This window comes from Idiotropiscis lumnitzeri, chromosome 2, assembly GCF_059441095.1.
Source record: "Idiotropiscis lumnitzeri isolate Australia: NSW breed Sydney's pygmy pipehorse chromosome 2, RoL_Ilum_1.0, whole genome shotgun sequence".
Lineage (NCBI taxonomy): Eukaryota > Metazoa > Chordata > Actinopteri > Syngnathiformes > Syngnathidae > Idiotropiscis > Idiotropiscis lumnitzeri.
In genome coordinates, this window is record NC_142392.1 from 330,105 (window position 1) to 354,803 (window position 24,699).

General features: G+C 53.3%; 1 protein-coding gene across 5 annotated transcripts; it reads right to left on the minus strand.

The window, feature by feature from the left end:
• Positions 1-5: 5 nt before the first annotated feature.
• Positions 6-24,688, minus strand: trhde.1 (thyrotropin releasing hormone degrading enzyme, tandem duplicate 1). Of its 5 annotated transcripts, XM_088288551.1 has the most exons (22): positions 24,363-24,688; positions 24,157-24,232; positions 15,934-16,586; positions 15,223-15,440; positions 13,772-14,051; positions 11,995-12,121; positions 8,258-8,412; positions 6,559-6,672; positions 5,657-5,794; positions 5,278-5,343; positions 5,104-5,169; positions 4,772-4,950; positions 4,005-4,093; positions 3,763-3,896; positions 3,651-3,706; positions 2,736-2,883; positions 2,561-2,664; positions 2,391-2,498; positions 2,035-2,202; positions 1,721-1,861; positions 1,579-1,660; positions 6-1,502 (listed from the first exon to the last, which is right to left on the minus strand). In XM_088288551.1, the coding sequence occupies exons 3-22, from the start codon at positions 16,426-16,428 to the stop codon at positions 1,350-1,352; spliced, it is 3,021 nt and encodes a 1,006-aa protein (XP_088144677.1). In that variant the 5' UTR covers positions 16,429-16,586; positions 24,157-24,232; positions 24,363-24,688; the 3' UTR covers positions 6-1,349. The 5 variants fall into 5 exon arrangements, with proteins under 5 accessions (XP_088144677.1, XP_088144679.1, XP_088144676.1 ...); XM_088288553.1 differs by lacking the exon at positions 15,934-16,586; XM_088288550.1 differs by lacking the exons at positions 24,157-24,232; positions 24,363-24,688 and adding an exon at positions 16,733-17,210.
• Positions 24,689-24,699: the final 11 nt, after the last annotated feature.

The following is a 24,699-nucleotide window of genomic DNA, read 5'->3' on the forward strand; positions in this document are numbered from 1 at the left end:
ACACGTCAACATTTTCATTTATTGTCCAATCAGAAGACGGAAAAGCACAGGAAGCAGTCGGAGGAAATCATCTACTTCCTTTTTTGTGCCACTTCAACAAATCCGCAATCAGCTTTGTTCCCGTGCTTTTGGCCCTCACAGGAGTTGGGCGGATCAGCAAAATAATAATTCTCCTCATTATGCGCACGCACACACACAAGGCGAGTGTCAAAAAGCAGGCAAAGTATTTGATGTACGGCTCAAATAGTTGCACACATTTGGATCAGAAGAGAGGAAGAATAAAGGGACTTGTCGACACTAAATTTACAAACCAGTTCCGATCCTGTTCCATCATGAGTTCAAATCCAATTTCGATCCAGTTTGAAACCATTTGCAAAACACTTTTTGAAGCGGCTTTAAAATCAGGATAGATCCGGTTCCAAACTAGTTAGATCCTGTTTGTTCTAAACTAATTTGGATCTGTTTTAAACTAGTTCCAAACCAGCTTCCGTTTAGATTCCAAAACCAGTCCATTTCCGACAACTCATCAGTTCTGATTCAGATTTTTGAACTCTGAACCAATTTGCATTTTGCTGTGCACTGCTTTTGAACCAGTTCAGATCTAGTTAAAAAAATAAGTTCAATTCAACTAGTTGGGATCTGTTTTGGAGCTACTTTCAGTTCTGATCCAGCTTGTGATCCATTCTGCTCCAGTTCCATACCAATCTGTATCCAATTCCAATCCCGTTCCAGTTTGTAATCCATTCTGCTGCAGGTCCAAACCAATCTTGATTCAGTTTGGATCCAGTTTGTAATCTTTCCCGCTCCAGTTCCGAACCAATTCGGATCCAGTTCCAAACCATTTGTGATTCATTCCGAACAAGACGGTCGTTCCGATCATTCCTCTTTCACCGTGTCAACAAGATCAGTCGGGTTCTGCTGTTGCTATGGTGACACATGCTCCTCAAGTCCAGTTCGTCAGAGGCTTTTGTGTTTGTTTGTCCTTCAAACGACAAAATGAGGTCACGCAAAGCCGCCATCCCATTCGATGGACGTTTGTCCGATGCGGTGGGGGTTTGAGGACCTTTTTTTGGTAGTTGTACAAACACACTATTTAAGAAAATAAATACTTTCTCATAAAGGGGACAAAAATGCATGCTTTTAATTTGAAGGGCTGCGGATAAAACAAAAGAATTGTCGCTTCGCGTGACTGGAGCAGCCAACGGCTAACTGACCTGACTGCTGCCAACTTGCTTTTCTTTTTTTTTCTCTTTTTTTTCTTTTTCTTTCTTTTTTTTCCCTCCAAAGTGAGAATCTTGAGAACCAACGAGGCGACGCCTTCCAAGCGCTTCACCCGCAAAAGCGACGCGTCAGCCGTGGGCCGGGCTCCGACCTTTGCGCAGCCATTGGTAGAAGTGCGGTCGGTGGAGGCGGTGCCAGCGCACGTTGCCCTCCACGAGCTCCAGCGCCCGCGGCAACGCAGGCCCCGCCCCCACGCCACAGGATCGGATGAACTCCTTCAGCTGCGGGTGAAGAGGAGGAAGGTCGCCGTTAGTCAGTGACGACAGGCACGACGGCGAGGTCAACGTGCGCCGCCACCTCGTCCAGCTCCTTCTCCGTGTTGAGGAACTCGGTGACGCCGCCGATCAACTTGGAGTTCATGAAGAGCGCCTCGCCGTACCTGAGACGGTCGGACACGCGTGTTACACACGGGCGGCGGCTCCGACGGGCCGCGACTCACCGCGCGTTGAGGACGTCCCACTTGTCGCGGAAGAAGCGCCACGCCAAATTGCGGCCTTGAGGATTGCGGCCCACGTGGATGATCACGTCGATGGCGTCCTGCTCGGCCACCAGCTCCGACGTCAGGGACAAGTTGAGCAACCTGAAAAACACGACGTCCGCGTTGGCCGAGCGACTTCCGCCAGTGGACGTCGGTCCCGTCTTCTACTCCCTGCGTGACACTTCACTTCGGGGGGGTGGAGCTACTTGGTGTGCGCGTGTGTCTCTTTGTTGGCTCAAACTCCAAACTGATTTGTGCAAAACGTTCGCACGCACCTGTTGAGCAGGAAGGCGTTATCGGAGCACGTGAGCGCCTCCAACAGGATCTTCTTCTCCGAGACGGCGTCGGACGAGTGGAACTTCATCCAGATGAACTCCCACACGTCTTCGTCCATCAGACTCACGCCCGTGCAGTAGACCACGTCGCGGATGTTGGGAGGGATCCTACACACGTGCGCACGCACGCACACACGCAGTGGTTGTGCTTCAGTTCATCAGGCAGCTGAGTTCACTCAAGTCACGCTTAAATGACAATTTAGGTCAGCGACACGCTCGCTCGCACACACACAAAGTTGCTTTCTGGATTCAACACACACACACACACACACACACACAACGGCATCGGCCTGCACCTGTTCTTGTTGCTGGAGATCCAGTCCGAGATGTAAGCGATGGCCTGACGGTGGCACTGTTTGTTTCCGAAGCTGCACGCCAACATGATGAGCTCCCGCTGCAGCGCCCTGCACACGCCGGCAGTGTGAGCGTATATTTCAAAGTATGGGGGGGTGTGTGTGTGTTTTACTCCGTCTGGTATGACGCTTGCACGAAAGCGCCCTCGCCGTTGGCCGGGTTGCCGGGCCAGCCCATCTGATGGTAGCGCGTTGCCACTTGCTTCAGCACGTAGTCCTGCAAACGCGCACGTGAACACCAAAACCTTGAAAACGAGCGGCAGACGTGAGCACGAGCGAGCGTCTTACGCCGAAGAGGTTGTAGTCGTCCGTGCGGTCCAGCAGCTTGTCCAGCTGGTAGAGCGCCCGGCTGGCGGCGTGCCACGGCAGGAAGGACGCCTCCTGGGGGAGGTAGCCCATCAGCTGCAGCGGCACGCCCTGCGGCAGGTAGCCCGCCCTGCGCGCACACACAAGGGGGGGGGGCTTGATGGGCCTTCATCACTTTCGCTTAAATTGCGAGTTTGCCTTGGCGATGCCGTGCGCGTTTTCTTCTTTTTTGTGCAAACGCTCATTTCTTTTCTTTTCTCCGCGTGCGTACGCTCTTCAATGTCGATTGCTCTTCATTCGTGCGGTGACTTTATTTTGCGACAGTTTTCTTTTCTTGTGCGCGCCATTGGTGGCGTCTTTTTCTACTTGTGTTTTCTCAGCGCCGGCGCTGCGAGCACGTACGGGCGGCAAAGACATCGCGGAGAAAGTTGGCGCGTAAACGCCACGGGAGCGAGCGTCCTCTGCGCATTCATTAACATTTATTCACCCGCCAGCGGCCCCGCCTCCATGCTCATGAATGTTAATGAGGCCAGTCACTTCAGGTCGGGTGCCGCCATCTTCTATTCCTTGCCGCGATGGACGTTCAGCGCGGCGACCTTAACCGGGCGGCCGTCAATCAACGCCGCTGCCGTTTTCCGCCTCATTTCCATTCTCATCACGCGACGCGGTCCGGAACGGTCGCCATGGCAACGGCATCCACGCGCACACGTTCCTGGACGGCAGTCAGGCGCCATGCGAGCGCACGTTAACGAGCTCGTTAGCGCGCACGTCGCGAATTAGCCATCGGACAGCCGAACGGCTTTCGGCGAGCGCGCTTGACATCGCGCCGGCGATGACGCGCCCGTGTCATTTTATTCACTTGTGTGTCGGCTCATCTGTACGTGCGCGTGCGCTCACCTGGCCAGGTTGAAGGCGTCGTCGATGAGTCCCGCACGGTTGCCAACGGAGATGACCTGCGTCACATGGTCACACGCTAGCGCGGTTAAGTGGCGCGACGTCACGGCCTTACCTGAGGGTTGTCGTGGAGCTGCTGAATCAGCAACTTCCAGTTCTGGAGGTCGTAGTTGACCCGGAAGTATCCCGTCTGGTTGATGTTGCCTAGCAACCACGTCTCGTCATCCATCTCGCTCATCCGGTGACTTTCTGGGACGCCGACCGAGAACGAATCGAGACGAATCATTAAGACGCGCTCCGATCGGCCGACGAATCGCTTCGCTAGCAGAGGACCGTCCCGTCGACGGAAACCGGTACCTGTCTTGTTGCGGATCCAGATGAGTGTCTCTGAACACACCCACGACCCGTTTCCCACGGCAACCGTCAACGGCACCTGCCACTGTAAACTAACGACATACACACGCAGGCAACACGTCATCTCAAACGATGCGAAAAAATATCGGATGAATTAACGAGGCGGCCATATTGACGGATGGTCTTTCGCCGCCCCAAATTGTGCGACGACAACCTCCGTCACGCGTCCCCGCAGCCGAGCGCGCGAAGGTGTGCGAGGTCATGTGCAAGCAGCACCTTGCTTCATTTGAAAAGATTCCGCAAACGTTTCATCTGCCCAAGATAAGCCACCGTCTCACGGAGGAGAAGAAGAAGAAAACATTTTTGTCCAGGAGCGTTCGGAGCGAGTGTCACGCGGCAACAGCGGCCGCCGCTTCACACGATTAGCATTTGAACGGACGCCGCATTTGAGCTCATTTCGGCCGCCGCTCGCCCGGGAGTCGTCCTCGCGCGCTTCCGCTCCTCATTTGCTCCTTGTGCTCTTCAGACAAAGTTGAGGTGAACGTCAACTGGGGTCACGACACATCCAAGCGGATTACGGCGTGAAAGAACGCCAATGAGGGCGAGAACGTTGGAAGGGTTTTAACCAAAAAAATGAAAGAAAAAAAAGCGGTGAGATGAAGCAGAAAATAGGCGCGCAAACGTGAATAAAACATGACAATCAAATATAAATGACGGCAATGTGAGCGCCACCGAAACAAAAACGTCATCCGTCCGATCGCTCAACTCGCCTGCTGTTGCCCCGCCCATCCCGGCCATACAGGAAGTGCTCCTGGCTGACGGTGACCAACCGCGTGGAGCGTTGCCCCGAAGGCTCCTTGCTGACGGTCAGAACCGGGTATCCCATTTGCAGAGTCCACCGGTCCATCACGGCGCCGATGTCGACGTCCCGCCCCTCCGACCGCATGGCCTGCGCACAACATCACGCCGCGCGATGACGATGCCGCAAAGAACACAAAAGGTGGGCGGGCCTTCACGTCGCCGAGGCGACGAGCTTTCTTGCCCGGCTTCAAAAGCTTCAATAATGAAGAAGCCTCTCTCATTGTCGCTCTCTGCCTCGTACCTCGGACAGCTTCCCCCAGAGGTCGTCGCGCGCCGCGTTGCCGTACATGTGACTCAGCAGATAATCCTGGACAGAAACAAACGCGTCAAATCATCCGGACACCACTTGTGAAAGGAACGCGCCCAACATTCCGAAGACGAGGATCACGCTCTCATTCCTTGCAGGTGTGCGTACGTTCAGTCCTTTGCGGAAGAGTCGCCGTCCCATCACGTTGGCCAGCATCCGGATCAGCGCCGCCCCCTGCGGGACAAACGAACGAGGACGATCGGTGAGCCAGACATTTTTTTTTGGGCGGGGGGGGCCCCATGCTCGCTAGCCAATAGCGAGGCACACAAAGACAGATTGGTGACCAGTCAATGTCAGGGCACGTACAGACAAACAACAGACCGGTCGCCCGTCAGTCTGGAAGGCACGCGGGGCCAAATCACTTCACAAGGTTCCATTTTAGAGCCACTTCTCTTTCCGTGACATGACAACAAAACGGGCCACATCCCGCATAGACAAACACCCAACTGGCGACCGGTCAGGTTTCGGTTCTGCGGGCGTTTGGTACTTTTTTGTATGCGATCCAGTCGAAAACGCGGTCAATGTCGGCGGCGTCCCGCACGTCCTGCGAGATGGGGTGAGAGGAACTCAGGCCGTCCAGCAACATCACTTCGTGGAGGACGTCCGTCAGGAAGCGCTGCTTCTCCTGCGCGTGCAAACGCAAACATTTTAGTCGCCGGCAATCTTTGCCGAGCGCTGCGCGTCGCAGGCGAAATCCTGGAGTGAGCGGCCGCGCCCGATTAGCAGTTACAGTCCAGATCTCCTTCTAATGAATGTCACACGGTGCTGCCAGTTTCATTTGGCTGGATTTTCACAACTGGGATCAGACTAATTTGAGCATTGCAGACATTTACTGGATTTACTTTGAATGAACCTGCCCTGAGTTTCAAACCCCGATTATGTCAAATGAAAAAGTGAGCTCCGAGCGGCGTGACTTGGAAGGCCCAATTTCCCAAATTGTTGCTCAAAGCCGAGACTAACACCGGCAGCACGCGCGAAACAATGAAGCGTAACGAGCTGTCGTTACGCGCCCGCCGCGTCGGATGAGAGCGCTCGACAGCAAAAGAACACTAATTAGTCGGATGCTAATCGAGCGCTGAGGGCGGAGCGGCCGCACTTGCCGATTCCCGGGGCGGGTCATCCCCTTTGACCGCCGGAGAGCGGCTCGGGTGTCCGAGTGGGTGGCGTCGAGACACATTGACGGTCGGGCGCCCGCCATCGCAAGGAGTCACGAGTGAAACGACGACGGGTTTGCAAATAAAGAAGCGGCAGCGAGAGCCGCAAATGTCGCAAAGCGCTCGCCTTCATCGTCTGGCGTTTCAATCCCGACGAAGCTGCTAAAAGGCTACGGCGCCCGCTCTCGTCTGCCTTTCGCCGCCGGAACGCGAAGGCTCGCGTGAGCCGACTCACCATGTTCCACTTGGGGAAGAGGAAGTCGGTGCCGACGTACTCGAAGTAGTGAGCGAAGCCTTCCTTCAGCCACACGTCCTCCCACCACAGCGGCGTCACCAGGTCGCCGAACCACTGCCACGCAACAAACACATCATCTTGCACGTCACACGACACTCGCGACATGCCACGATTCGTCGCGCGCTCCGCCCCGCAGGCCGGCCGTGACGCCAAAGTTGGCCTCGACCATCGACCAAAACAAAAGCGGCCTCCGTTGGACTCGTTCATTCCGAAATGATGCCGGCAAACGCGGAAAGTGGAAAAAGCGGAGGTGCATCTTCACCAACCGACGGAACTTTGATGAAGACGCTGGCGGTCGGCCTCATTAATATTCACGAGCGGCGGGCGCGGCCGACAACAGCGAACGAGGAAAGCGCGACACGAGTGCGACGCCCACAAAACACCGCAACAACTCATCGGCAGCGGAGGAAAATGTTTGCGAGGCAGTCAACAACACACACGCGCGCTTAACTGACAGCAGAAACACAGCCAACGTGCACACGCACGTTTCTTGATTTGGAAACAAAAGTGCCGTGACTCTTTGCTTGTTGACAACAGAAGAAGAAAGCGAGCAGAAGCGTCATCTCAAAAAAGTCAAACTCAACTGCCATCTCGCAATCCAGGAAGCGGACAAAACAAAATGGCCGCCACGGCAATGACCGAAGTTTGCGAAGGTGCCGATTGAGGCGTCTGCTTACTTTCCTTTCCTTTCTTTTTTTTTGTTTTGTCAACTGAAAGGCTTTTGTTGCCACTGTGTGCACTCCACACCAACAGGGGGCAGCGCAGCGTGAGGCCAGTAGGTCATGCTGGGTTTTGGAACAAGCCCTTCCAAATCACAACACGTCAAGTTGCTTTTGTCTTTGGAGACTAGCAGAAGAAAAAAAAAAGAAGACCAAGAAGAAAAGGAGCCACTCGAGCAGAGAAAAAGAAAAATCAAGCCAGGTGGAACGACAACAACGAGGTGATTCATGCTTGCTTGTTTCTCATCAACGACATCCGACACGTACGTGTGTGTGTGAGTAGGCGTGTGTATGAATACGGTACATGTGTCGATGTTGGTGCGTGTGTGCGCGGCAACCAATCCTAATGAGACTCACATTTGGACAAGTTGTCTCTGTGCGCTCGTTTCCACGACAACAGGTCCAAAACAGATGTGAGACTTCCTCCGAGACGAGCAACAACACCTACGAGCGAGCATATGCGTGTGCGTCTGCCTTTTAATTCAATCGGACAGATGCTGGAGCGTCTCACGCACACACGCACGCACACACGCACTGTGTGTGGTCTTCTTTGTTGCGTCGCCACTTGCGTGTTTCCAGGCCACCCGCGCACCCAAACCCCCATCGTTCCCTCGCTCGTCACCGTCCTTTTTTGGCATGCTCGCGCTTTGGACTTTTTGTCTGGTTTTCAATTTCAACTTCCTGCTTTGCGTCGAGAGCCCGACGCGCAAGCCGCCGGGTGGAAACCATCGGAGCGTTACTTGAGGCGAGCGACGACTTTTAGGCGAAAGCAGGTCAAATCCAGGACGGCGTCCGATGTGGCCTGGAGATTTCAAACAGGACCCCCCCCCCCCAAAAAACTTGGATGAATTCAGCAGGAGGAAGGTGAGCCCGTCCGGCCGTTTGAAAGGAGCCGAAGATGTCGCGCGGCCGTCGCTCACCTGGTGGCAGATCTCGTGGACGACCACCATGGTCAGCTCCATCCGGTAGGACGACGACGATTCGTGGGCGTCCAGCAGAATCTTCTGCTCCACAAAGACGCTGAGGCCCCAGTTCTCCATGGCGGCGTACGGGTGCTTGGGCACGGCCAGCAAGTCTGCGCACCGCAAACACACAAAGACGGGGGTCACGGGGTCGTCGGAACGATAACTTTGGCCGCCCGCGCGACGGCTCGGACCTCGTCGTCATCGCTCTCGTTCGCTCGTCGCGACCTCGAACCAAACATGGCAACCCGCGTCCCGAAGTTCGGCCGATCGCGGGACGGCGTTAAACCTCATTGGTTGGCGTTGGCCCGAGGCGGACATGCAAATGAGCTTTCGGGTGCAATATGCAAATGAGACATGAAAGGAATTACACGTTCAAATTGAAGCCAGTCCAATCCGTTGCTTTTACCGCAGCGGAGACGGATTTGGAGAGTGCGGCTGCTTTGTCTCATGCGATTCACCTGAAGCGTGCGGCGGGCCGCCACACGTCCGCGGACAACACGCACGCACGCACGCACATTTTGTGATGGCAAAAATAGCGTCCGTGTTTATTTTTGAACGTTCTTTTCTCTCATGTCGGTTTTCTTTTCTTGTCACATTTGGCGGCACGTCATTGTTCTCTCATCTGTTGCCACGGCGACTGAAGTGAAAACAACAAACCCAAATGGGGTTCCGTTGACATGGACGACCAAACGGCGACACGCACGCACGCACGCACGGGCACGCCAGTTCAACTATTGAATGGATGCCGGAAAGATGAAGACTTTTCTGCTAAATTGCGCAATCCCCCCCCCCCACTTCCGCCGGAGATGCGAGCGCGTGTGACTTGACGGCTTCGACTGAAATCAACAAAAGTGCGTCATAGGAAAGTGAATGCGCGAGAAAAGTCGCAGCAAGATAACGACCTGGCTCAAGTCACCTTTTGATTCTTGTAGGTCAAAGACAACTCCTCTCGCACACACACACACACACACACACACACACCATTCCATGCCAATTCCTGGTCACGTTGCCGTGTGGCCTGCAAGACGATTCAAGTTGACGTCTGCGCAATTAGTGGCTCGCACCATTAATGCGTGCGGCCGTCTCGCGCGCACGGCGACTCATTTCACTCGCACGCTTGTCTGGCGGCGGCTCGCCGGAGGCGCCAAAGCGGTCGGAAGCGTGACTCAGGAAAGTCTTTAAGAAGACGCCAATTAGTCTCATCTCATCAACTCGAAGCTGACGTCGAGCTCCTAGCATGCGTTGTTCTTTTAGCATGTAGCATGCGAGCGACCTGAAGCACGTTTGTTTGCTTCAAACGTGCCCACGCCGGTGGGAAGGCTCAATTTGTCAAGGAAGCCGGATGACAAAAAGGCTGGTGGACTTTTTTTTGTCTTTCTTGCCCGTGATGTGACACACACTCTCAAGACTAGCGTCGTCTTGTTTGTTTTTCCACTTCAAGGATGTCAGTCGTCACCGCGAAGACTCTCCGCACGCAATCTGCGCGCACACACACACAGACTCGCGTGTGTGTCGCCGATTGGATCGGAAAACATCAAACGTACTCAGTGCGGCGCGAAGAGCAAACTTGTTTGAGATTTTGTAGCCTGAAATGAGCGCGAGCACGAGGCGCTTTTGACGCGTCCTAATTTCATCGGCACACGCGCGCGGCTCTCTCACGAGCGGCCGAGTGGACCCGACACGTCCTCGTCGCGTCCAAAACCAAAAGTTGCGTGATGTTACGTAACTTGGCTCGATTGTCACAGATGGTGAGCGCGAGAGAGACGTTGCCGTGGTAACAGATGTCGGCTCAACGATTCGCCGAGCGGTCGAGCGACCCGGATCGGAGATGAACTTCGGTGCCGACGCCGAGGCTCGCTCGAGTCGACGAGCGACAAATACAACGCGCTCCCTTACGGCATCGCGTGCGTTACTATGGCAACAGCTCCATCCATGTCGGTTGCCACGCAACCTGCCCTGCTACATCCTCCCACGCAAGTCACCGCGGTAACCAATCCGGACTTACAGGTGTGACTATGGTCACCATGGCGACTCCTTCGACCACTTCGACTCAGGAGTCACCGTTGTTGCCGGGGTAACCGCTACTTCTACATCCACGAGTCGCCGCGGCTGCCTTGGCACTCGCCGTAACCGGTATGGTTGCCGGGGTAACTGCTACAGCCACAAACAGCGGTCGCTGACATTCACATTCAAGCGTCCATCTGGTCGCCATGGAAACACTTCCATCCGCGCGGTGCTCGGGGTTGCCAAGGAAACCGCTCCACCCATCAACAAGCGTCACTGTCGTCGGCCTCCCGAAACATCAAATTCCGTTTCGTCGGCATCACGCGAGGCGTCGCTCACAGAAAGCGTCCGTCAAAAACTCAAAGCTTGCCAAGCGTCACAATATTAGGAACAGCAGAGCAGCAGGGAGCTCGTGTAACTTCTCGTTCTTCTCACAAAGTCAAGCCGACGCGTTTCCACTTGAGAGCAGCATGCAGACAGCTGAACGGCCTCCAGCTCTCCCGTGCGCGCGCGCGCGCTTAAATCCATCTGTTGTTGCGTGTCGGCCCAAGGCGACGCGCGAGGCCCACAGACAAAGACGGAAAAGCACACATGGTCTAGGTGTGCGCCCACACGTGATGGAGGCAGACGTCCGCACAACACATCAGTCCACGCTCGTCGTGTCCGATTGTGCGCGCAGGCGGATCACCTGAGCCTCAACATTCCCGCTCAGGCGCTTCTTCTTCGTCTTCAACGCTCCCGTCACACGCACGCACCAACGCTAGCAAACTTGCCGCCATAAGCGCACAACTCAGCGTCATTTAAGAATTTGCCCGACGGAGTGATCGACATCCGCCACCCGTCACGTGACACACACGGCCAGCGGATTGCCAGAATCCGCGCTCGCTATTGGCTGAGCACTAAGTGGGGCGGGACTAAGGTTGCTCAACTGCCGCCGATTCCCCCACGGCAAGAAAACAACAATTGTTTGGGCCGTTTAGTTGCGAAGGGACAAAAAAAAAAAAACAACAACTGCCGAGCGCTTGAATTTCAGCAAGATAAAAAGTGCCACGTTTATTCCAAGCGCCGTCCATCAGCGGTCCTCGAGGGACGCGACGCGGCCTGACTGACAACAGATGGCGCCCGGCGGCTCGGGGACCTCCGCTCGCTTCGCTTCGCTTCGCTCGCATCCAGCGAGCCGGCGGCGAAAAACGCAAAAAGGACGAGAGCAAATTGAGACGCGTCAGCACGACCGGATGTGCTCAACAGCTGCCGGACGACGACCGCAAGAAATGTTCGCCGGCCCGGCCTTGGAGAGACCAATCAAATGTTTTGTTTTGGCTTTTTTTTTTTTCAAAGTCAACTTTTTGGTTTATTCGAACGCCTCCCGAGGTCGACGATGACCCAATCGGACGGCGCCGTCCGGACGCGTTCCATGTTGCTCACTCGGCGTCGTCCGTCCTGAAAAGCGGGCTTGCCCATCTGCAGCCCCAGATTTGTTTTCTGCTATTTCTTTGTTTTTTGCTTTCGATCGGAGGATGTCATTCATTTTCCGCGATGAGGGCCAATCGGCCTTAATTGGCAGTGAAAACATCCTTCATCGGCTCGATGTCTCGCGTCGCAGTCGACCAAATGTTCTCTTTCCAAACTTGAATGCAATTGGCAACATTTCTAAAAAGGTAACGCCACGCCACGCCACGCGCGCTTACCGAGCTTGGGCAGCGAGTATTGCACTTTGAAGAAGTCCTGGTAGAAGGCCAGAAGACGCTTGGCGATGTGAAGCGCGTAGTCGCCCGCGCCGCTGGCGATGGCGTCCGGTCGGGCGAACAAACGGATCTGAGGAAGGGGGGGGGGAACAATGCCATTAAAAACGAGCTGGACTCGGTCCCCCGTCGGGCAACGCAAAGAAAAGACCGGCGAAAAAGACACACGCGCGCGCGTCCACGCACACGCCAAACATCGGGAGCATGCGCACGCCATTTGGAAAGAAAAACGATGCGGGGAAACTCCCGGCGGCGAAAAGCCTCGTGAGTGACGTTTGGTTCCGACGTGCAAAACATTTCGAGCGTTCCTTGCGACCGAAAGCGTCGCTCTGTTTTGGGGGGCGGACTCGTCTTTTGTTTCCATGAAGAGCGCGACGGGGCGGAGCTTGTGTGCCGCGACAAAGCGGCTGCCAGATGAGCGACTTGGCTGAACGATCCCGTCGTGAAATCGAAACGTCCAAAAATATTTGGAAAAGGAATCGCGTGCACGCCAACGAGTTTGCAACAGGCTCATCGGAGCAACTCACGCCGTGTCAAAAAAAAAAAAAAAAAAGAGGTTTCGCTTTGTGGCTGTCAACCATTTGGAAAACATTTTAGGACACGCAATGCAAACATCGTGCGTGCAAGACAAATGCTATATGCTAACCGCGGCGTGACGGTCGCTCGGGCAATGATCTACACACACACACGACATTTGTGTGTGTGCGTGTGTGACACACAAGAACAAAAGAGGACAATGACAAATAGAATTCATCGCTAATCACTTGCATTCACGTTGTTCATTTGCATGATACGCCGCCCAAAGGAGATTCTGGAAGGTGAGGAACGGGAAGCTGCTGACTGACACACGCACACGCACACGCACAGCCGCCTTCAGGTACTAATAAGAATGTTAATATGAGATCAATTCTCCCAGTGAGCACACGCACATAAATGATGCACGAGCATGCTTCATGAACGACAACACAAAGACCTCCATCAAGGCTTGAACACGGAAGAGAAAGTGGAAGTAAGATTTGCGACGTTTTCTTTTCACTCCGCTCAGTGCGTGTGCGCGCGTGTGTGTGTCCTTGAGTACGCGTGTCAGTCAAGACAGATGACGCCTAATTACGCTGATGGAGAGATGATGACAGAAGGAACAAGGTCACGCTTGTGTTCGTCCTTGTCGTCCAATATCGGCGCACGTGCGCGCGATCGCGCACGCGGCACAAAGGCGTCCCATTGGAGCGCCACCAACGGGCCACAGCTGGCGCCGCGTGGCGTGCGCTAACGCGGAGCAGCTGCATGCAGGATTGGCAGGAAGTGACCCGTGTCCACTTCCTGGAGGAGGAATTTGATGACATCATCTCTCCAGATACTTCACGTGAAGCCAACGACGCCTTTCACTCTTCGAGGGCATCATGTGACTTAAGGGGGGGGGGAAACCAAAGCGGACATCACCGGACAGGTTGGCCACTTGAAAAGGGTTCAGGAATGGGGGGGGGGGAATTGCAAATCTTGAAATAGATCAGAAGAAAAATTGAAGGTTGAAGTTGCAATACCACAAGTGACCACTAGATGAATGAAAAGGCCTTAACAAAATGTGGGTTTTGCACCGCCAAATATTTGGAGCGCAGCGATTTAAAACAACTTTGTTGTCAGACGTGTGAGGAGCAAGCGCCTTGAGGTCGACTGGTGCCCCCCCCCCCTCCCCGATGAGGCGATGATGGGCGGCGCCACTCACCGCCACGCCGCCGTCCGTGCGCGTCTCTCTGGATGTGAAGTTGCAGACGGCCCAGGCCAGGTAGTACGTGGACATGCGCGGCGTGCGCGCGAAGCGGCGCGTCGTCCAGCCGTCGCCGTCGTCAGCGCCGTCGCCCTCGAGCGCCGGCATGTTGGCCAACGACGTGTACTGAAAGTGGTGGCGCAGGCTGAGCGAGAAGGTGGCTTTGAACGCCGGCTCGTCGAAGCACGGGAAGGCTTTGCGGGCGTGCGTCGGGCTGAACTGCGTCACCGCCAGGTAGCTGCGCAAAAACGGTCACAAAGTTGTACAATTAATCGAATTCAATTCGCCGATCACGTCAATGTCGTTTGACGTTATCGCAAAAATGTGAATCGCACCGATGACTTGTTTTGTTTTTTTTAACGCGAGAGCCAAATTGTGACGCTAACTTATTCCTGTTAATTTGCGCACAGGAAGTGCGCGCGACCTCACTCAGCAGCTCATGACTCAGCAATTTTGCTCCCATCTCCAAATTTCCACGGGACGTCTATTTTTACAGAGGAAGTGGACGGAGGCGCCACGTCTGGACTTTTGCGGCAAAAAGCGCCGTCGGCCGCCAATTCATGTTAGCACGTTTAAACGGGCTGGAGGGCCACAATCACGTTAGCGCGCGATTTGAGCCGCGTCGCCGCATCCTGCTCATCCTTAACAGACACGCCCACTCACGGTAGGAGTCCAAGTATGCTGACGTTTTGTCAATATTTTGGATCGGAATCGGCTTATGAAAAGAGGACCGAGTGTGCGCGCGCGAATGCTTGCATCGATCGAGTATTGATGAGCGAAAGCAGTCAGCAGTGAACGGCGGACCAAAAACAAACTTGAAACGGCTAAAAAGAAAAATGAGGTCGCAAGCACGCAAGGAAGGAACAAAAGAAGAGATTGAAGGAAGGAAGAAAGCATCAAGAAATGAAAGCAGGCGAGAGGATGGCTAAAAGGAAGCAAGCAAGGAAGGCTGTTGTTGACTTTTGCAAGACGCAAAATGAAGCAACGGCAACGCAGCAAAACAAAAGCTTCCGTTGCCTCCAACACACGCACACGGCAAAAAGATGCATCGCTCCGTTTGGCGTCAGCGTGACGATGAGGAGCGCTGCAGCAGACTTACGGAAAATTCACAAAATAAGGTGAGTGTGTGAGAGTTTACGTGTGAGTGCAAGACAGACAGAAAGAAGCGAGAGTCATGGACGTCAAGTGTGACCTTTTCCAGTGGAAACAACCTGCGGAGTGCCTCAGCGGGCGCACGTGCGCGCGTGTGTGTGCGTGTGTGACATGTGAAGAGTCTTCCACACATGTGTGAGAGTGTTTCATTGGTTCACGAGAGAGCATTTAAGTTGCAGAAGTGACATTTTGGCAATGTTGAATTTTGTCCCGAGCCCACCCCCCCCTTTCGTGCATGAGCGTGCGCGCGCACGTACCGCCTCTCGCCGCGGAGGGCGTAGGAGCTCCTGAAGAATCCGAGCAGCTCGTCCTCGATGGCGGCGTCGAAGGTGAGGTTGAGGCGGTACGTTCTGGAAGCTTTGAGCTCGCGATGCAGAACCAACACCAGCATCTGATTGGCCGGGAAGAGGAAGTGGCGGTGGACGCGGATGGCTCCGCCCCCTGGCCTGCCGGCCGTCACCGACACGCTCGACACCTACGACCGCAACACCAAAGGAGACTTCATTTGAGACGACGAGCGGAAAACTTCAAAGGGGGACCTCCGCTTGACAACCTCAAACCTCGGGACGAGAATCTCGTGCCGGGAATAGACCGAACGTGGCATTCCCGGAGGACCCTTCCGATCACCACAGCGGCGTCCACAGGCCCGAGCGGCCGAAACGTCAGCCTCGCCGCAGGCGTGCTAACGCTAACATCAACTAATGAACCTCAACCGAAACGCAATTAGCAGCAGCGAGGAAACGACAAAAATAACTCGCACGCGCACGCCAAACTCGTCTTTTGTGAGAAAGGCATGAAGGGTGCGAGGTTACTTTAGTTAAAGCGAACAAAATAATGAAAACTAAAATTAAGGTTGCATAGGGCATCAAATATGACATTTGGTCGGCAAGGTGTTGGAATTGAGTAAGGTGTCAAAGATGGATTCAAGTGGGTAGGGCGTCAAGTCGGGTGTGCGGATGCGAGCCTACCTCGAGTCTGTCGGCGTGCAGCACAATGAAGCGGGTGGCGTTGACGCACTCGATGTCGATGCTGACGTCACCCGAGAAGGTGAAGTTGTCCATGTGGACGACCACGTTGAGGTCGTAGTGGCGCGGCCGCACGGCGCCCGGCAGCCGGCTCCGCCTCCACGGCTGCGTCGCTTCCTCTTCGGCCGCCGCCGCCGCCACCCGCTCGCCCCTGCCGCCGTTTGGCCGGGAGGCGCCCCGGTGCCCCGGCCCCCCCGCCGTCGTCGTGGCCTCATCGCCGCCGCACTCCTCGAAGCGAACGCCCAGCGCCACGGCCACGGCGGTGACGGCGACGAGCGTCACGATGGACAGCGCGAAGGCCACCACGAGTCGCTTGTGGATGCTTGCCGGACGTTCGCCGCCCACGTGCGGACGTCCGCCGGTCACGGACGCCGCCCACTGCTCGGACATCCTGCGCCCGTTGCGCATGACACCCCAAGTGAGGTCACGCAGGCCCATACGCCCGCCCGACTTCAACGGCGAACGCTGTTATGGCGGGCCGAGGTCGGATCACTTTGCAGCCAAGCGGGCACCTCAAAGCAGGAAGTGGACACCGAGGATGAGGAGCAAGAGGAGCTCTGAAGCCACTTGGGAGCGAGACTTGAATAGAAATTTGTCTTGAAATATAAAAATAGATCAATATGCAAATGAGCTTGCGATATGCAAATAACCCAAAGCACACCAACAAATCAGTTGTCACGCGCTGCCATGTCAGCAACTATTAATGACGACATTAGTAAGATTATCAAAAGTAAAATCTTACTTGACACGACAGCTCCGCACTGTAAAAAAAAAAAAAAATTCTGTTGAGGCTTCACGTGCGTCTGTGCTTCGCTAATTGGTGATCGGAAACTGATTGGCTGATTGCTTCCGTCCACTCGCCGACTTTGCCGAGTCCGCGAGAACAAGCGGACGAGCTTCTTTTTTCCTCCTAAAACACAACGGCCCTCCTCCTTGCGCTCACGGGTTCCAAAAGAGCCGAGCCAGCGCGGGAATCCGTCACGCGGGAAGCCAGCTCAGCCGGAAGCCACGAAGCATCCCGAGCGTGGCGGCGGCGAAACGATGGCTGAGAAGGTTCCGCTCCTCCGCCGAGGCGAGCGGCAGCTTCGTGTCCACGCCGAACAGAGTAAAACCATAAAACCATAAAACCATCCCGCGCGTGCAGCGTGACGTGACGTGACGTGACGACGCCGTCCCAAGCAGTCTAACCGTAGCTCGTTCACTTGTCAGCCGCCTCGCCTCGCCTCCTCCTTCTCCTTCTCCTTCACCGCTGCTGCTGCGGCGGCGCTCACATCCTCCAGCGAGAGGATGATGATGATGAAGAGGTGGAGGAGGAGGAGGATGGGTTCGCGCGGCGCGTGCGCGTAAAGACCGCTCGCTCGGCTACACGCGCACAAAATGTACAAGAAGCATTTTTTCAAGAAAGTGTTCGAAGTTTTGTTTGGAACTTTTCAACGTCAGCCAACAGCGGTGAAGGAGGGACGTCACGTGACACGGCAGCGGCAAATCAGGAAGCCGCTCACCTGTCACTCATTGGCCCACCTGCTGTCCAATTACAAACGAGGAGTCGACGGTGGCCGAGAAAGGCCACAACTCTTGCAATCGCCACAACGGAAGTGAACGAAACTCTCGGGGGATGGCAAAAGACGCAAAAATGGAAGAGTAATCAAAATAAAGTTGTTGTTGTTCTTATCTCTTTTGGAACTCGTGTCACTGTCGCAATGTGAGAAATGATGGATGTGATTTTTTTTATGATTTCGAGAAGACAGCCGTCGCTTGCCGGTCGCGGCTTAGATGTTGCGAATTTTGACTTTATGTTAAGATAAAACAAGGCTGAGGCGCTCAATTGAAGTCAAAGTGCCATTTATTGACATGGTGCGTTTTAAAGTATTGTCGCGTCTTCAAAAGACGACGTCAGACGTTCGTTTCGTTGTTTCCTTTTTTTTATTGTTGCAACACGGCGACTTCGAGAAACACGTTCTCAATCTCCCTCTCTCTCTCTTGCGCGCGCGTCCCTCCCGTCCAATTTGTTACAATCTTCTTAATATTTTGGAGATAATAATATCGTGTGGACGTACAATTGTTAAGGTTTAACATCCCTATTCCAACTTTGCATCTTTTGCCATCGCACGGGAGTTCCGCTCACTTCTGTTGCGTTGTGGCTTTTGCAATTGTCGGGACATTTCTCGGCCACCGTGGGGTCGGTCACATGACGCGCAGCTCAAAGCATTCTTTGAGCTTCTCGCAACCAACAAAGAGCTTTTTGTCTGACACGCAAACGCACACGGACGGCCAATTAGCGCGCTCGTGCTCCCAAGTGGGCGGGAACATTTGGCTGCCTCGGGAAGATGGACAAACGTCATGAATGTGGATCCTGTTCTGCCGCTTTGCACGTGACATCACAGTTCAAGATGGCCGCCCTCCTGCGGCATGACAGGAAAAGGTTCATGAAAATGTCAATAATTCCATATTAAATGCACGCATACGAAAAGGGAAAGTGAGGCTCAGTAATCGATCCAATTCGTGTGTTGTTAACTCACGAGACGCCATCTGCAGACATGCTCCATTTTTCATCATGTGACAGATGTGCGTGTGCGTGCGTGTGAAAGAGAGACGCTAATTAAACAGGAGATTTTTTTGCCTGCCTCTACACTTGATCTCAAAGTGTTCGCGTTGAGGTTGAAAGGAAGTGCAAGTTCGGTCCTGCAATGATGACGAAAAGCAGCAGGGGGCGTGACTTTGCAGCCAATCAGCAAGCCGACATGTTGGCCAACAAATGTTTGTCTCTTTCCAGAATTGCCTTTTTTTTCTCCGTCTTGCACGTCTAATCGCGTCGTCACGTACAGAAAACAGATGATGCGCCTCACTTAAGTGTTCTTTGTCTTCGCTCGCGTAGCAATTAACGCTAGGCTAATTAGCTCAGCAAAACGTGTCGACACAAAATGGCGCCAATTGTTCCCGTTTGAGAAATGCCAACGTGTGTGTGTGTCTGCATGTGGGAGTGTGACTGAGAATGTGCCTGCCTGTGTGTGTGTGTGCGTGCAGTGAGAAAGAGAAAAAGAAAGAGCTTATTAGTGTGTGTATGCATGCGCGAGGCTAGGCTAAGTCTATTAGCTCATAAGCTAAGCTAAACGCACGGAGACAAAACCGCCACTCGGCGTCACCAAGCACGACTGCGGCCGCCAGATAACGACGCGACGCGTCACGAAAGCGAGGCTTTTTCCCGAGAGACGCCCGTCAAATACGAAATCAAGTCAACGTGACGCGACGAGCCAGATAAGAAATGGAGAGAAAAAGCAAAGATGAAATGGAGTGGGTGTGAGCGGGCTTGCCAGATCATAAATAAAGAGGCCGGCGGCGGGGGCCAGGTCATCAGTGAAGCTCTAGCTCTGCAAATTGCGTTGTAACTCAGCACAGCACGCCCAAGCGAGCGTGCGCATTAGCGCGCACGAGCCACATCAACTAAATTGCCCCCACGGTAGCCACAATGCATCTGGAGCTGCTTGAGAGTCGCCCGTCCGTCCCTTGGAGCCAAACACACTTGGCTCATTGTGACGATCGCTGCCCCCCCCCACACACACACACACCTGCTGCCGTTACTATGGCAACCAGCATGATGGCAAAACACAGCAGACAATAAGATGGACGTTTGCGTCACCGTGACCACGATGACAACGAGTGTGTTGAGATTGTGTGGTCACGCGTGTTGCCGTTGACTGAGCGCTCGCGCACACGCACACAATGACACGCGCTTGTTTCTTCAGGTTACGCATCAGTAAAAGTGATCGACGTGGCAAATCACACACACACAAAGCACTTAAAGTTATTGTCGTCTGGCTGTTGGGATAAAAAAAACATTTGATTTGGTTTCCTTGGCGGAGGCTTCGAGCCGCGAGTGCAACGCGTCCACCAAAGTCCAACAGCGGCAATAAAAACAATGAAAGCAATAAAAGCCGTAAATGCTTTAGCGTCGCGCCGGCAACGAAAACGACCCTAAAAGCTCCGGAGAGAAACGCGCCGTCGCGAGCTCGGTTAGCGCCGTAGCAAGAACGACGTACGCCTCAATTCGCGCCAACTAAGCCCCTCCCACCCTCCCCTGGAGGGACGTCGCACTTTCCTTCCTGCGGCATTCGCGTTAGCTTCTTGCTGGCGACAACAGCGTGTTGGCTAATCGGTGAGAACTGGGAGACAACGTGCGCGTCGTCGTGCACGTGAAACTGCGAGCGTCTTGTGAGCGTGTGGACGTGCACGAGTGCGTGTGCAAGCGCGTAAGGTTGTGTATGCTCGTGTGTTTGTGAGTGAATGCGAGAGCATGCGCGTGTGTCTGTGTGAACGTGCAAGCGTGTGCGCGTGTGTACAAGAGTGGGCGTGAACAACATGCGTCGAAGTGCAACTGAGTGTTTTGTTTCTTTTTTGCCTGCGCGTGCGTGCGAGCGTGCGCGTGTGGTGATGGAGCAGCAGCAGCCTTTAGCGCAGTCAGCTAAATGCTAATGGCGCGTTCCAAGTTCGACTCATCAGACGTCATCAGTCATTGTACGACACCAACAAAAAGATGTTAAGATGACAAAGACTTTTGTGTCTCTCTGGTTGTTGGTGGGTTTTATTTTTTCTTCCTACTTTTTTTCTATTTGCTCTCACCAGTTAAAATATGGCTGACCGCCTCTTTGGAGTGCCTAATTATGACACCTTGCTGTGTGTGTGTAGTCATTGATCAAAGTGACAGAGACTTATTACTGTGTTGCTACACGTAGGCCCTCTTAACCCTTCTGACGCCGGGGTGTGCGTGCGTGTGTGTGCGTGTGTGTGTTCTCGTGCTAATGACTTGACACACACACAAAATCTCTTCTCTGGACAATTTTGAGTGTCCAATCAATCTATCATCATGTCTTCGGAATGTGGGAGGAAACCGTAGAAAACATGCAAAGTCCACACGTGAAGGCCAGAATCAAACAAAGCAAACAATGCGCTCCACGGCGGCGTTTTAACGCTAGAGCGGAACGATTTTAGAAAAATTTGGATGACGATTTCTCAGACTGATTGCAATTTTGATTTTCTTGACAAACGTGACCCAAAATGCCATCGTAACGTTAAAACCGATAAAAGCTACGACTGTAATAACGCAAAGACACTTCAGAGGCATTTTTAAACGGCAAAATGTTTTACATTTGGTACTGATGTACGAGTCAGATTGTACGTCAAGAAAATCTCCTTCGCAAAGCTAAATTGGCGACTGCATTTCTTCTGATCATGAACACGCTTAGCGCTTCCTTGTTCGTCTTCTCACAGACGAGATGATCAGCGTGACCTTCCTCGTGAGCGTGGAACACAAACCGCAGCTTTGACAATCTCGAAATCGCGTCGTCTGAGATTGCGATTTTGGTCCCAAAACGAGAAATCGTTCTGCCCTAGTTAGCACCCAACTTCTAACATAGCTACACTGGCAGTATATTGGGGAAAATAAATCCCACAACGTATTTTACTAGCTTCCGCATCGCCATGGAAACACAGAGCAGAGATTTCTTCATTATTATGGGATGCTCCACTGCAAACGCACAAGCCGCCGTGTGTGCGTTTGGAAGGACCACACAGCAGCAAATCTCATTAGAGAGTGTGGATGAGAGGAACCTGCCCCAGGGATGCACGGATACACATTTTGGAAACACACACACGTTAACCACACACACACACACAGATACAAACATTCTAATAAAATATACATAAATGCACACACAAACATGCGTAAAACCGACACGCCGAGGCGCAGACAGACAAAACACACAATGTCGTCTCTTTTTACAAGTTCCCCTGAACACCAAACCACACACACACACACACACACACACAGATAGATGCACAAATACAAGTAAATGAACAAAAACACACGTTAACAAGCACGTGACAAATACACACACAAAGACTGCATGGCAAGCTGCCGAACAGTAAGCAATGAGAGACAAGTGTGCAAGTGTGTCAGTCAAAAGGCCGAGACATTCACACGCACGCACATAATGCCATGTCCTTTACAAGTTCCTATAATGGAGAACTGATGCAACAGGCAGAAACACGCGTGCGTGCGCGCATCAAGACGAGTTGTTAACCTTGTGGTGACATTTTAGCAAACAACAACTGCGCAAACACACGACGTTTATACAAACACTGCGTGCGCGTGCGCGTGCAAGACAAAAGAAGAGACACGCTCGTCATTGTGTGTGTAGAACAAAGTGCGGCGTGCGTGACCTTGCGCAAGGACGCCAGCGCACGCTCCCTTGGAGACGCGCGCACACACACTCGACGAGTGCGCGTGCGTGTGAGGACGGCATGAGCCGACCTTCGAGGCTCGTCTCACTTTTTTGCTCCAACGCATGTTCAACATTCACAAGTCCTCCATTATTCATTTTGTGTGCACGTGTGGCTAGCAAGATGTCGCACACACACCAAGACGCACGTCCGCGTGCGTCAGGCGTAATAGAAAGTTTGTGTCATTTTTGTGCTGTGACTGCAACTTGTTTTGAGTGACAGCGCTGAAGATTTGGCAGCATCTTGTGCACGCGTGCGAGCGTGTCAAGTGGTCAGGACACACAAAAACACAGTCGCGTGTACACACACGCACGCACGTTTAGCTTGTCAAATTCTATGCTGGAATGGCCAAACTGAGGCGACATGGATTTGTGACGGGGCTCTAGCGCCTCCTAGCTGCCATCCCGAAGACGAGCGCAAGGGCAAAAAAAACCAATGGCAGCTGGGTGCGTGGGCGGCCCCCGGCGTGGGCAGAAGGCCGAAACGAAGGCGCCATCTGAGCCCGACGGCCGGCGGGCGTTTGCTTCACGCGCTGGCGCATCTCGGCCGCTTTCCGTCGGGCCTCCTGGCTGACGAGCACGCGCGAAGCTCACAAAGTGCAAGGATGCCGGTGAGGATGACGTCCCGGCATGGGGAGCCGCACCCGATGAGCCAATTGGCTGCAGAGCGCAGTTAAAGGCGTGGCTCAACTCAAACGTTTGACTCCACCCTCACGGATTCAAAGCGCTTTCTTTTTTCGTTCAATTATTTCCCGCCGTCTGGATCCCCTTTTGAGCTTTGTTGAACATGAAAAATGACCAACTCTCATCTCACGGTCATTCGGGGCGGAGCTACGAACTGATTGACAGAAGTGGTCAAAACGGCCATTTGACGTCCATGAAGGGTGAGCGGACGCTTGTAAGCCACAAAAGTTGGTTCAGGGCGCTCGATGTTGGTTGTGAGTGTTGAAATTGATGAGATCAAAAGATGTCCTCAATGGGATATGTTGGACCACGTGTCCCCAGCAGGGGGCGCACTCTCTGTATGGTTGAGCTTCCTAGTTGGGTTTCTGTCAGTTCAGAGTTTGCAATTTTCAATGTCAAATGTCCTGTTTTAAAAAATGTAATATCATAAGACGTGGCGTCATTAAAGCCTCCGAGGAAATAGTCAGAAAAAAAGAAACAAGACGCTTAGACGTCGAGAACTCATGTGGGTGGAGTCAAACATTTCGTTTGAGCCACGCCTTGACCTGAAGGCGGGCGGCGTCTGCGTGCACCTCATTGCGTCGCCACGCGTTGTTTTGAAAACGTGCGCCACTTTCACCCCAAGCCGGGCGGCGAAGCCACGGGATATCGTTCCTGTCACGCATTGGCGACGTCGTCAACCTTCCGGTGCCTATATTTACACACCTCTTCATTAACTGTTAATGAGAGGCTGTTCATGATGAACTTGATCCGGGTTTTTAAACAGCACACTGTGTGACGTACGTGCTAAAAATAGGAACACGGCCCACAATGCCAAGCGATGGTCCATCTTGGATGCAGATTGTGCGCGAGTGCACGATTGTGTGCGTCTCTGGTGTGAGTGTTTGTTCTTGAGTTTTTGTGTGTCCTCGTAATTGCATTTGTGTGCCTTATTTGAGATCCACAATCAAACATTGTCAGTAAACAAACAATTTGATTGATAGCCGCTATTTTAGGACAGCAACGTTGCCCTCTTTGTGTGTGTGTGTTTGGCCTGCAAGTATCAAACGGCGTCAGGCCTCATTAAACAAACACACAAACAGCGACTCCGCCTTGCTGCTTTTTTTTCACCGCCTGATCATTTTCTTGGTCTTCGGACCACAACATCATTACACACTGAGGTGGCTCGCTGTGTGTGTGTGTGTGTGTGAGATGCAGGCGCACTGACTTGCTTAAGATTCTGGATGCCTGCAAAAGTTGTCCTGGTGGTCCGAACGTTGGTCGCACATTGTGGGCGGAAGGTTCTGGAGTGACACAACAAACAACCAACATTACAAGACAATTAAAAACAAACACAAATAGACACACACTGATAGAGAAACACACAAAAGAGACATAGTAAACGCACAAATTAAAACACACGCATAAACTTACTTGAATGTCGCATTTCCAGTGTGCCCAAAGTTGAAAGGTCAAAGTTGACTTGAGCAGAAGACGTGAAAGCCTCGAGCCGAATTTTGGGCAGCAGTTCCACATCTTCAACTGTTGTTTTGTTTTTTTGTGTGTCTGCTTCTAAACGCTCCGCATTGGAGGCAAAGCACTCGAGAGCAATCCAACAGGCAGCGGTTTCATGTGCGCAAAAAGACATCTCGCAAGAATCTCAGTTGCCTCCAATCACTGAATTGTTTTGGCGATGCTGAAACGCTTCAGGGAGAAAAAAAAGCTGCACGACTTTCGCCAAGTGGTCCTCGCTCCACCACAGGAAGTGCGT

Bases quoted from the DNA above. Each gene is read 5' to 3' on its own strand.
- trhde.1 (XM_088288551.1), bottom strand. From the start codon at position 16,428: ATGGGCCTGCGTGACCTCACTTGGGGTGTCATGCGCAACGGGCGCAGG. The intron at 14,052-15,222 runs GTACGTGCGCGC...GTTTTTGCGCAG, and splicing joins GCCCTCCGCGGCGAGAGGCG to CTACCTGGCGGTGACGCAGT. The intron at 6,673-8,257 runs GTGAGCGACGGC...GTTGCGTGGCAG, and splicing joins TCCACGAGATCTGCCACCAG to TGGTTCGGCGACCTGGTGAC.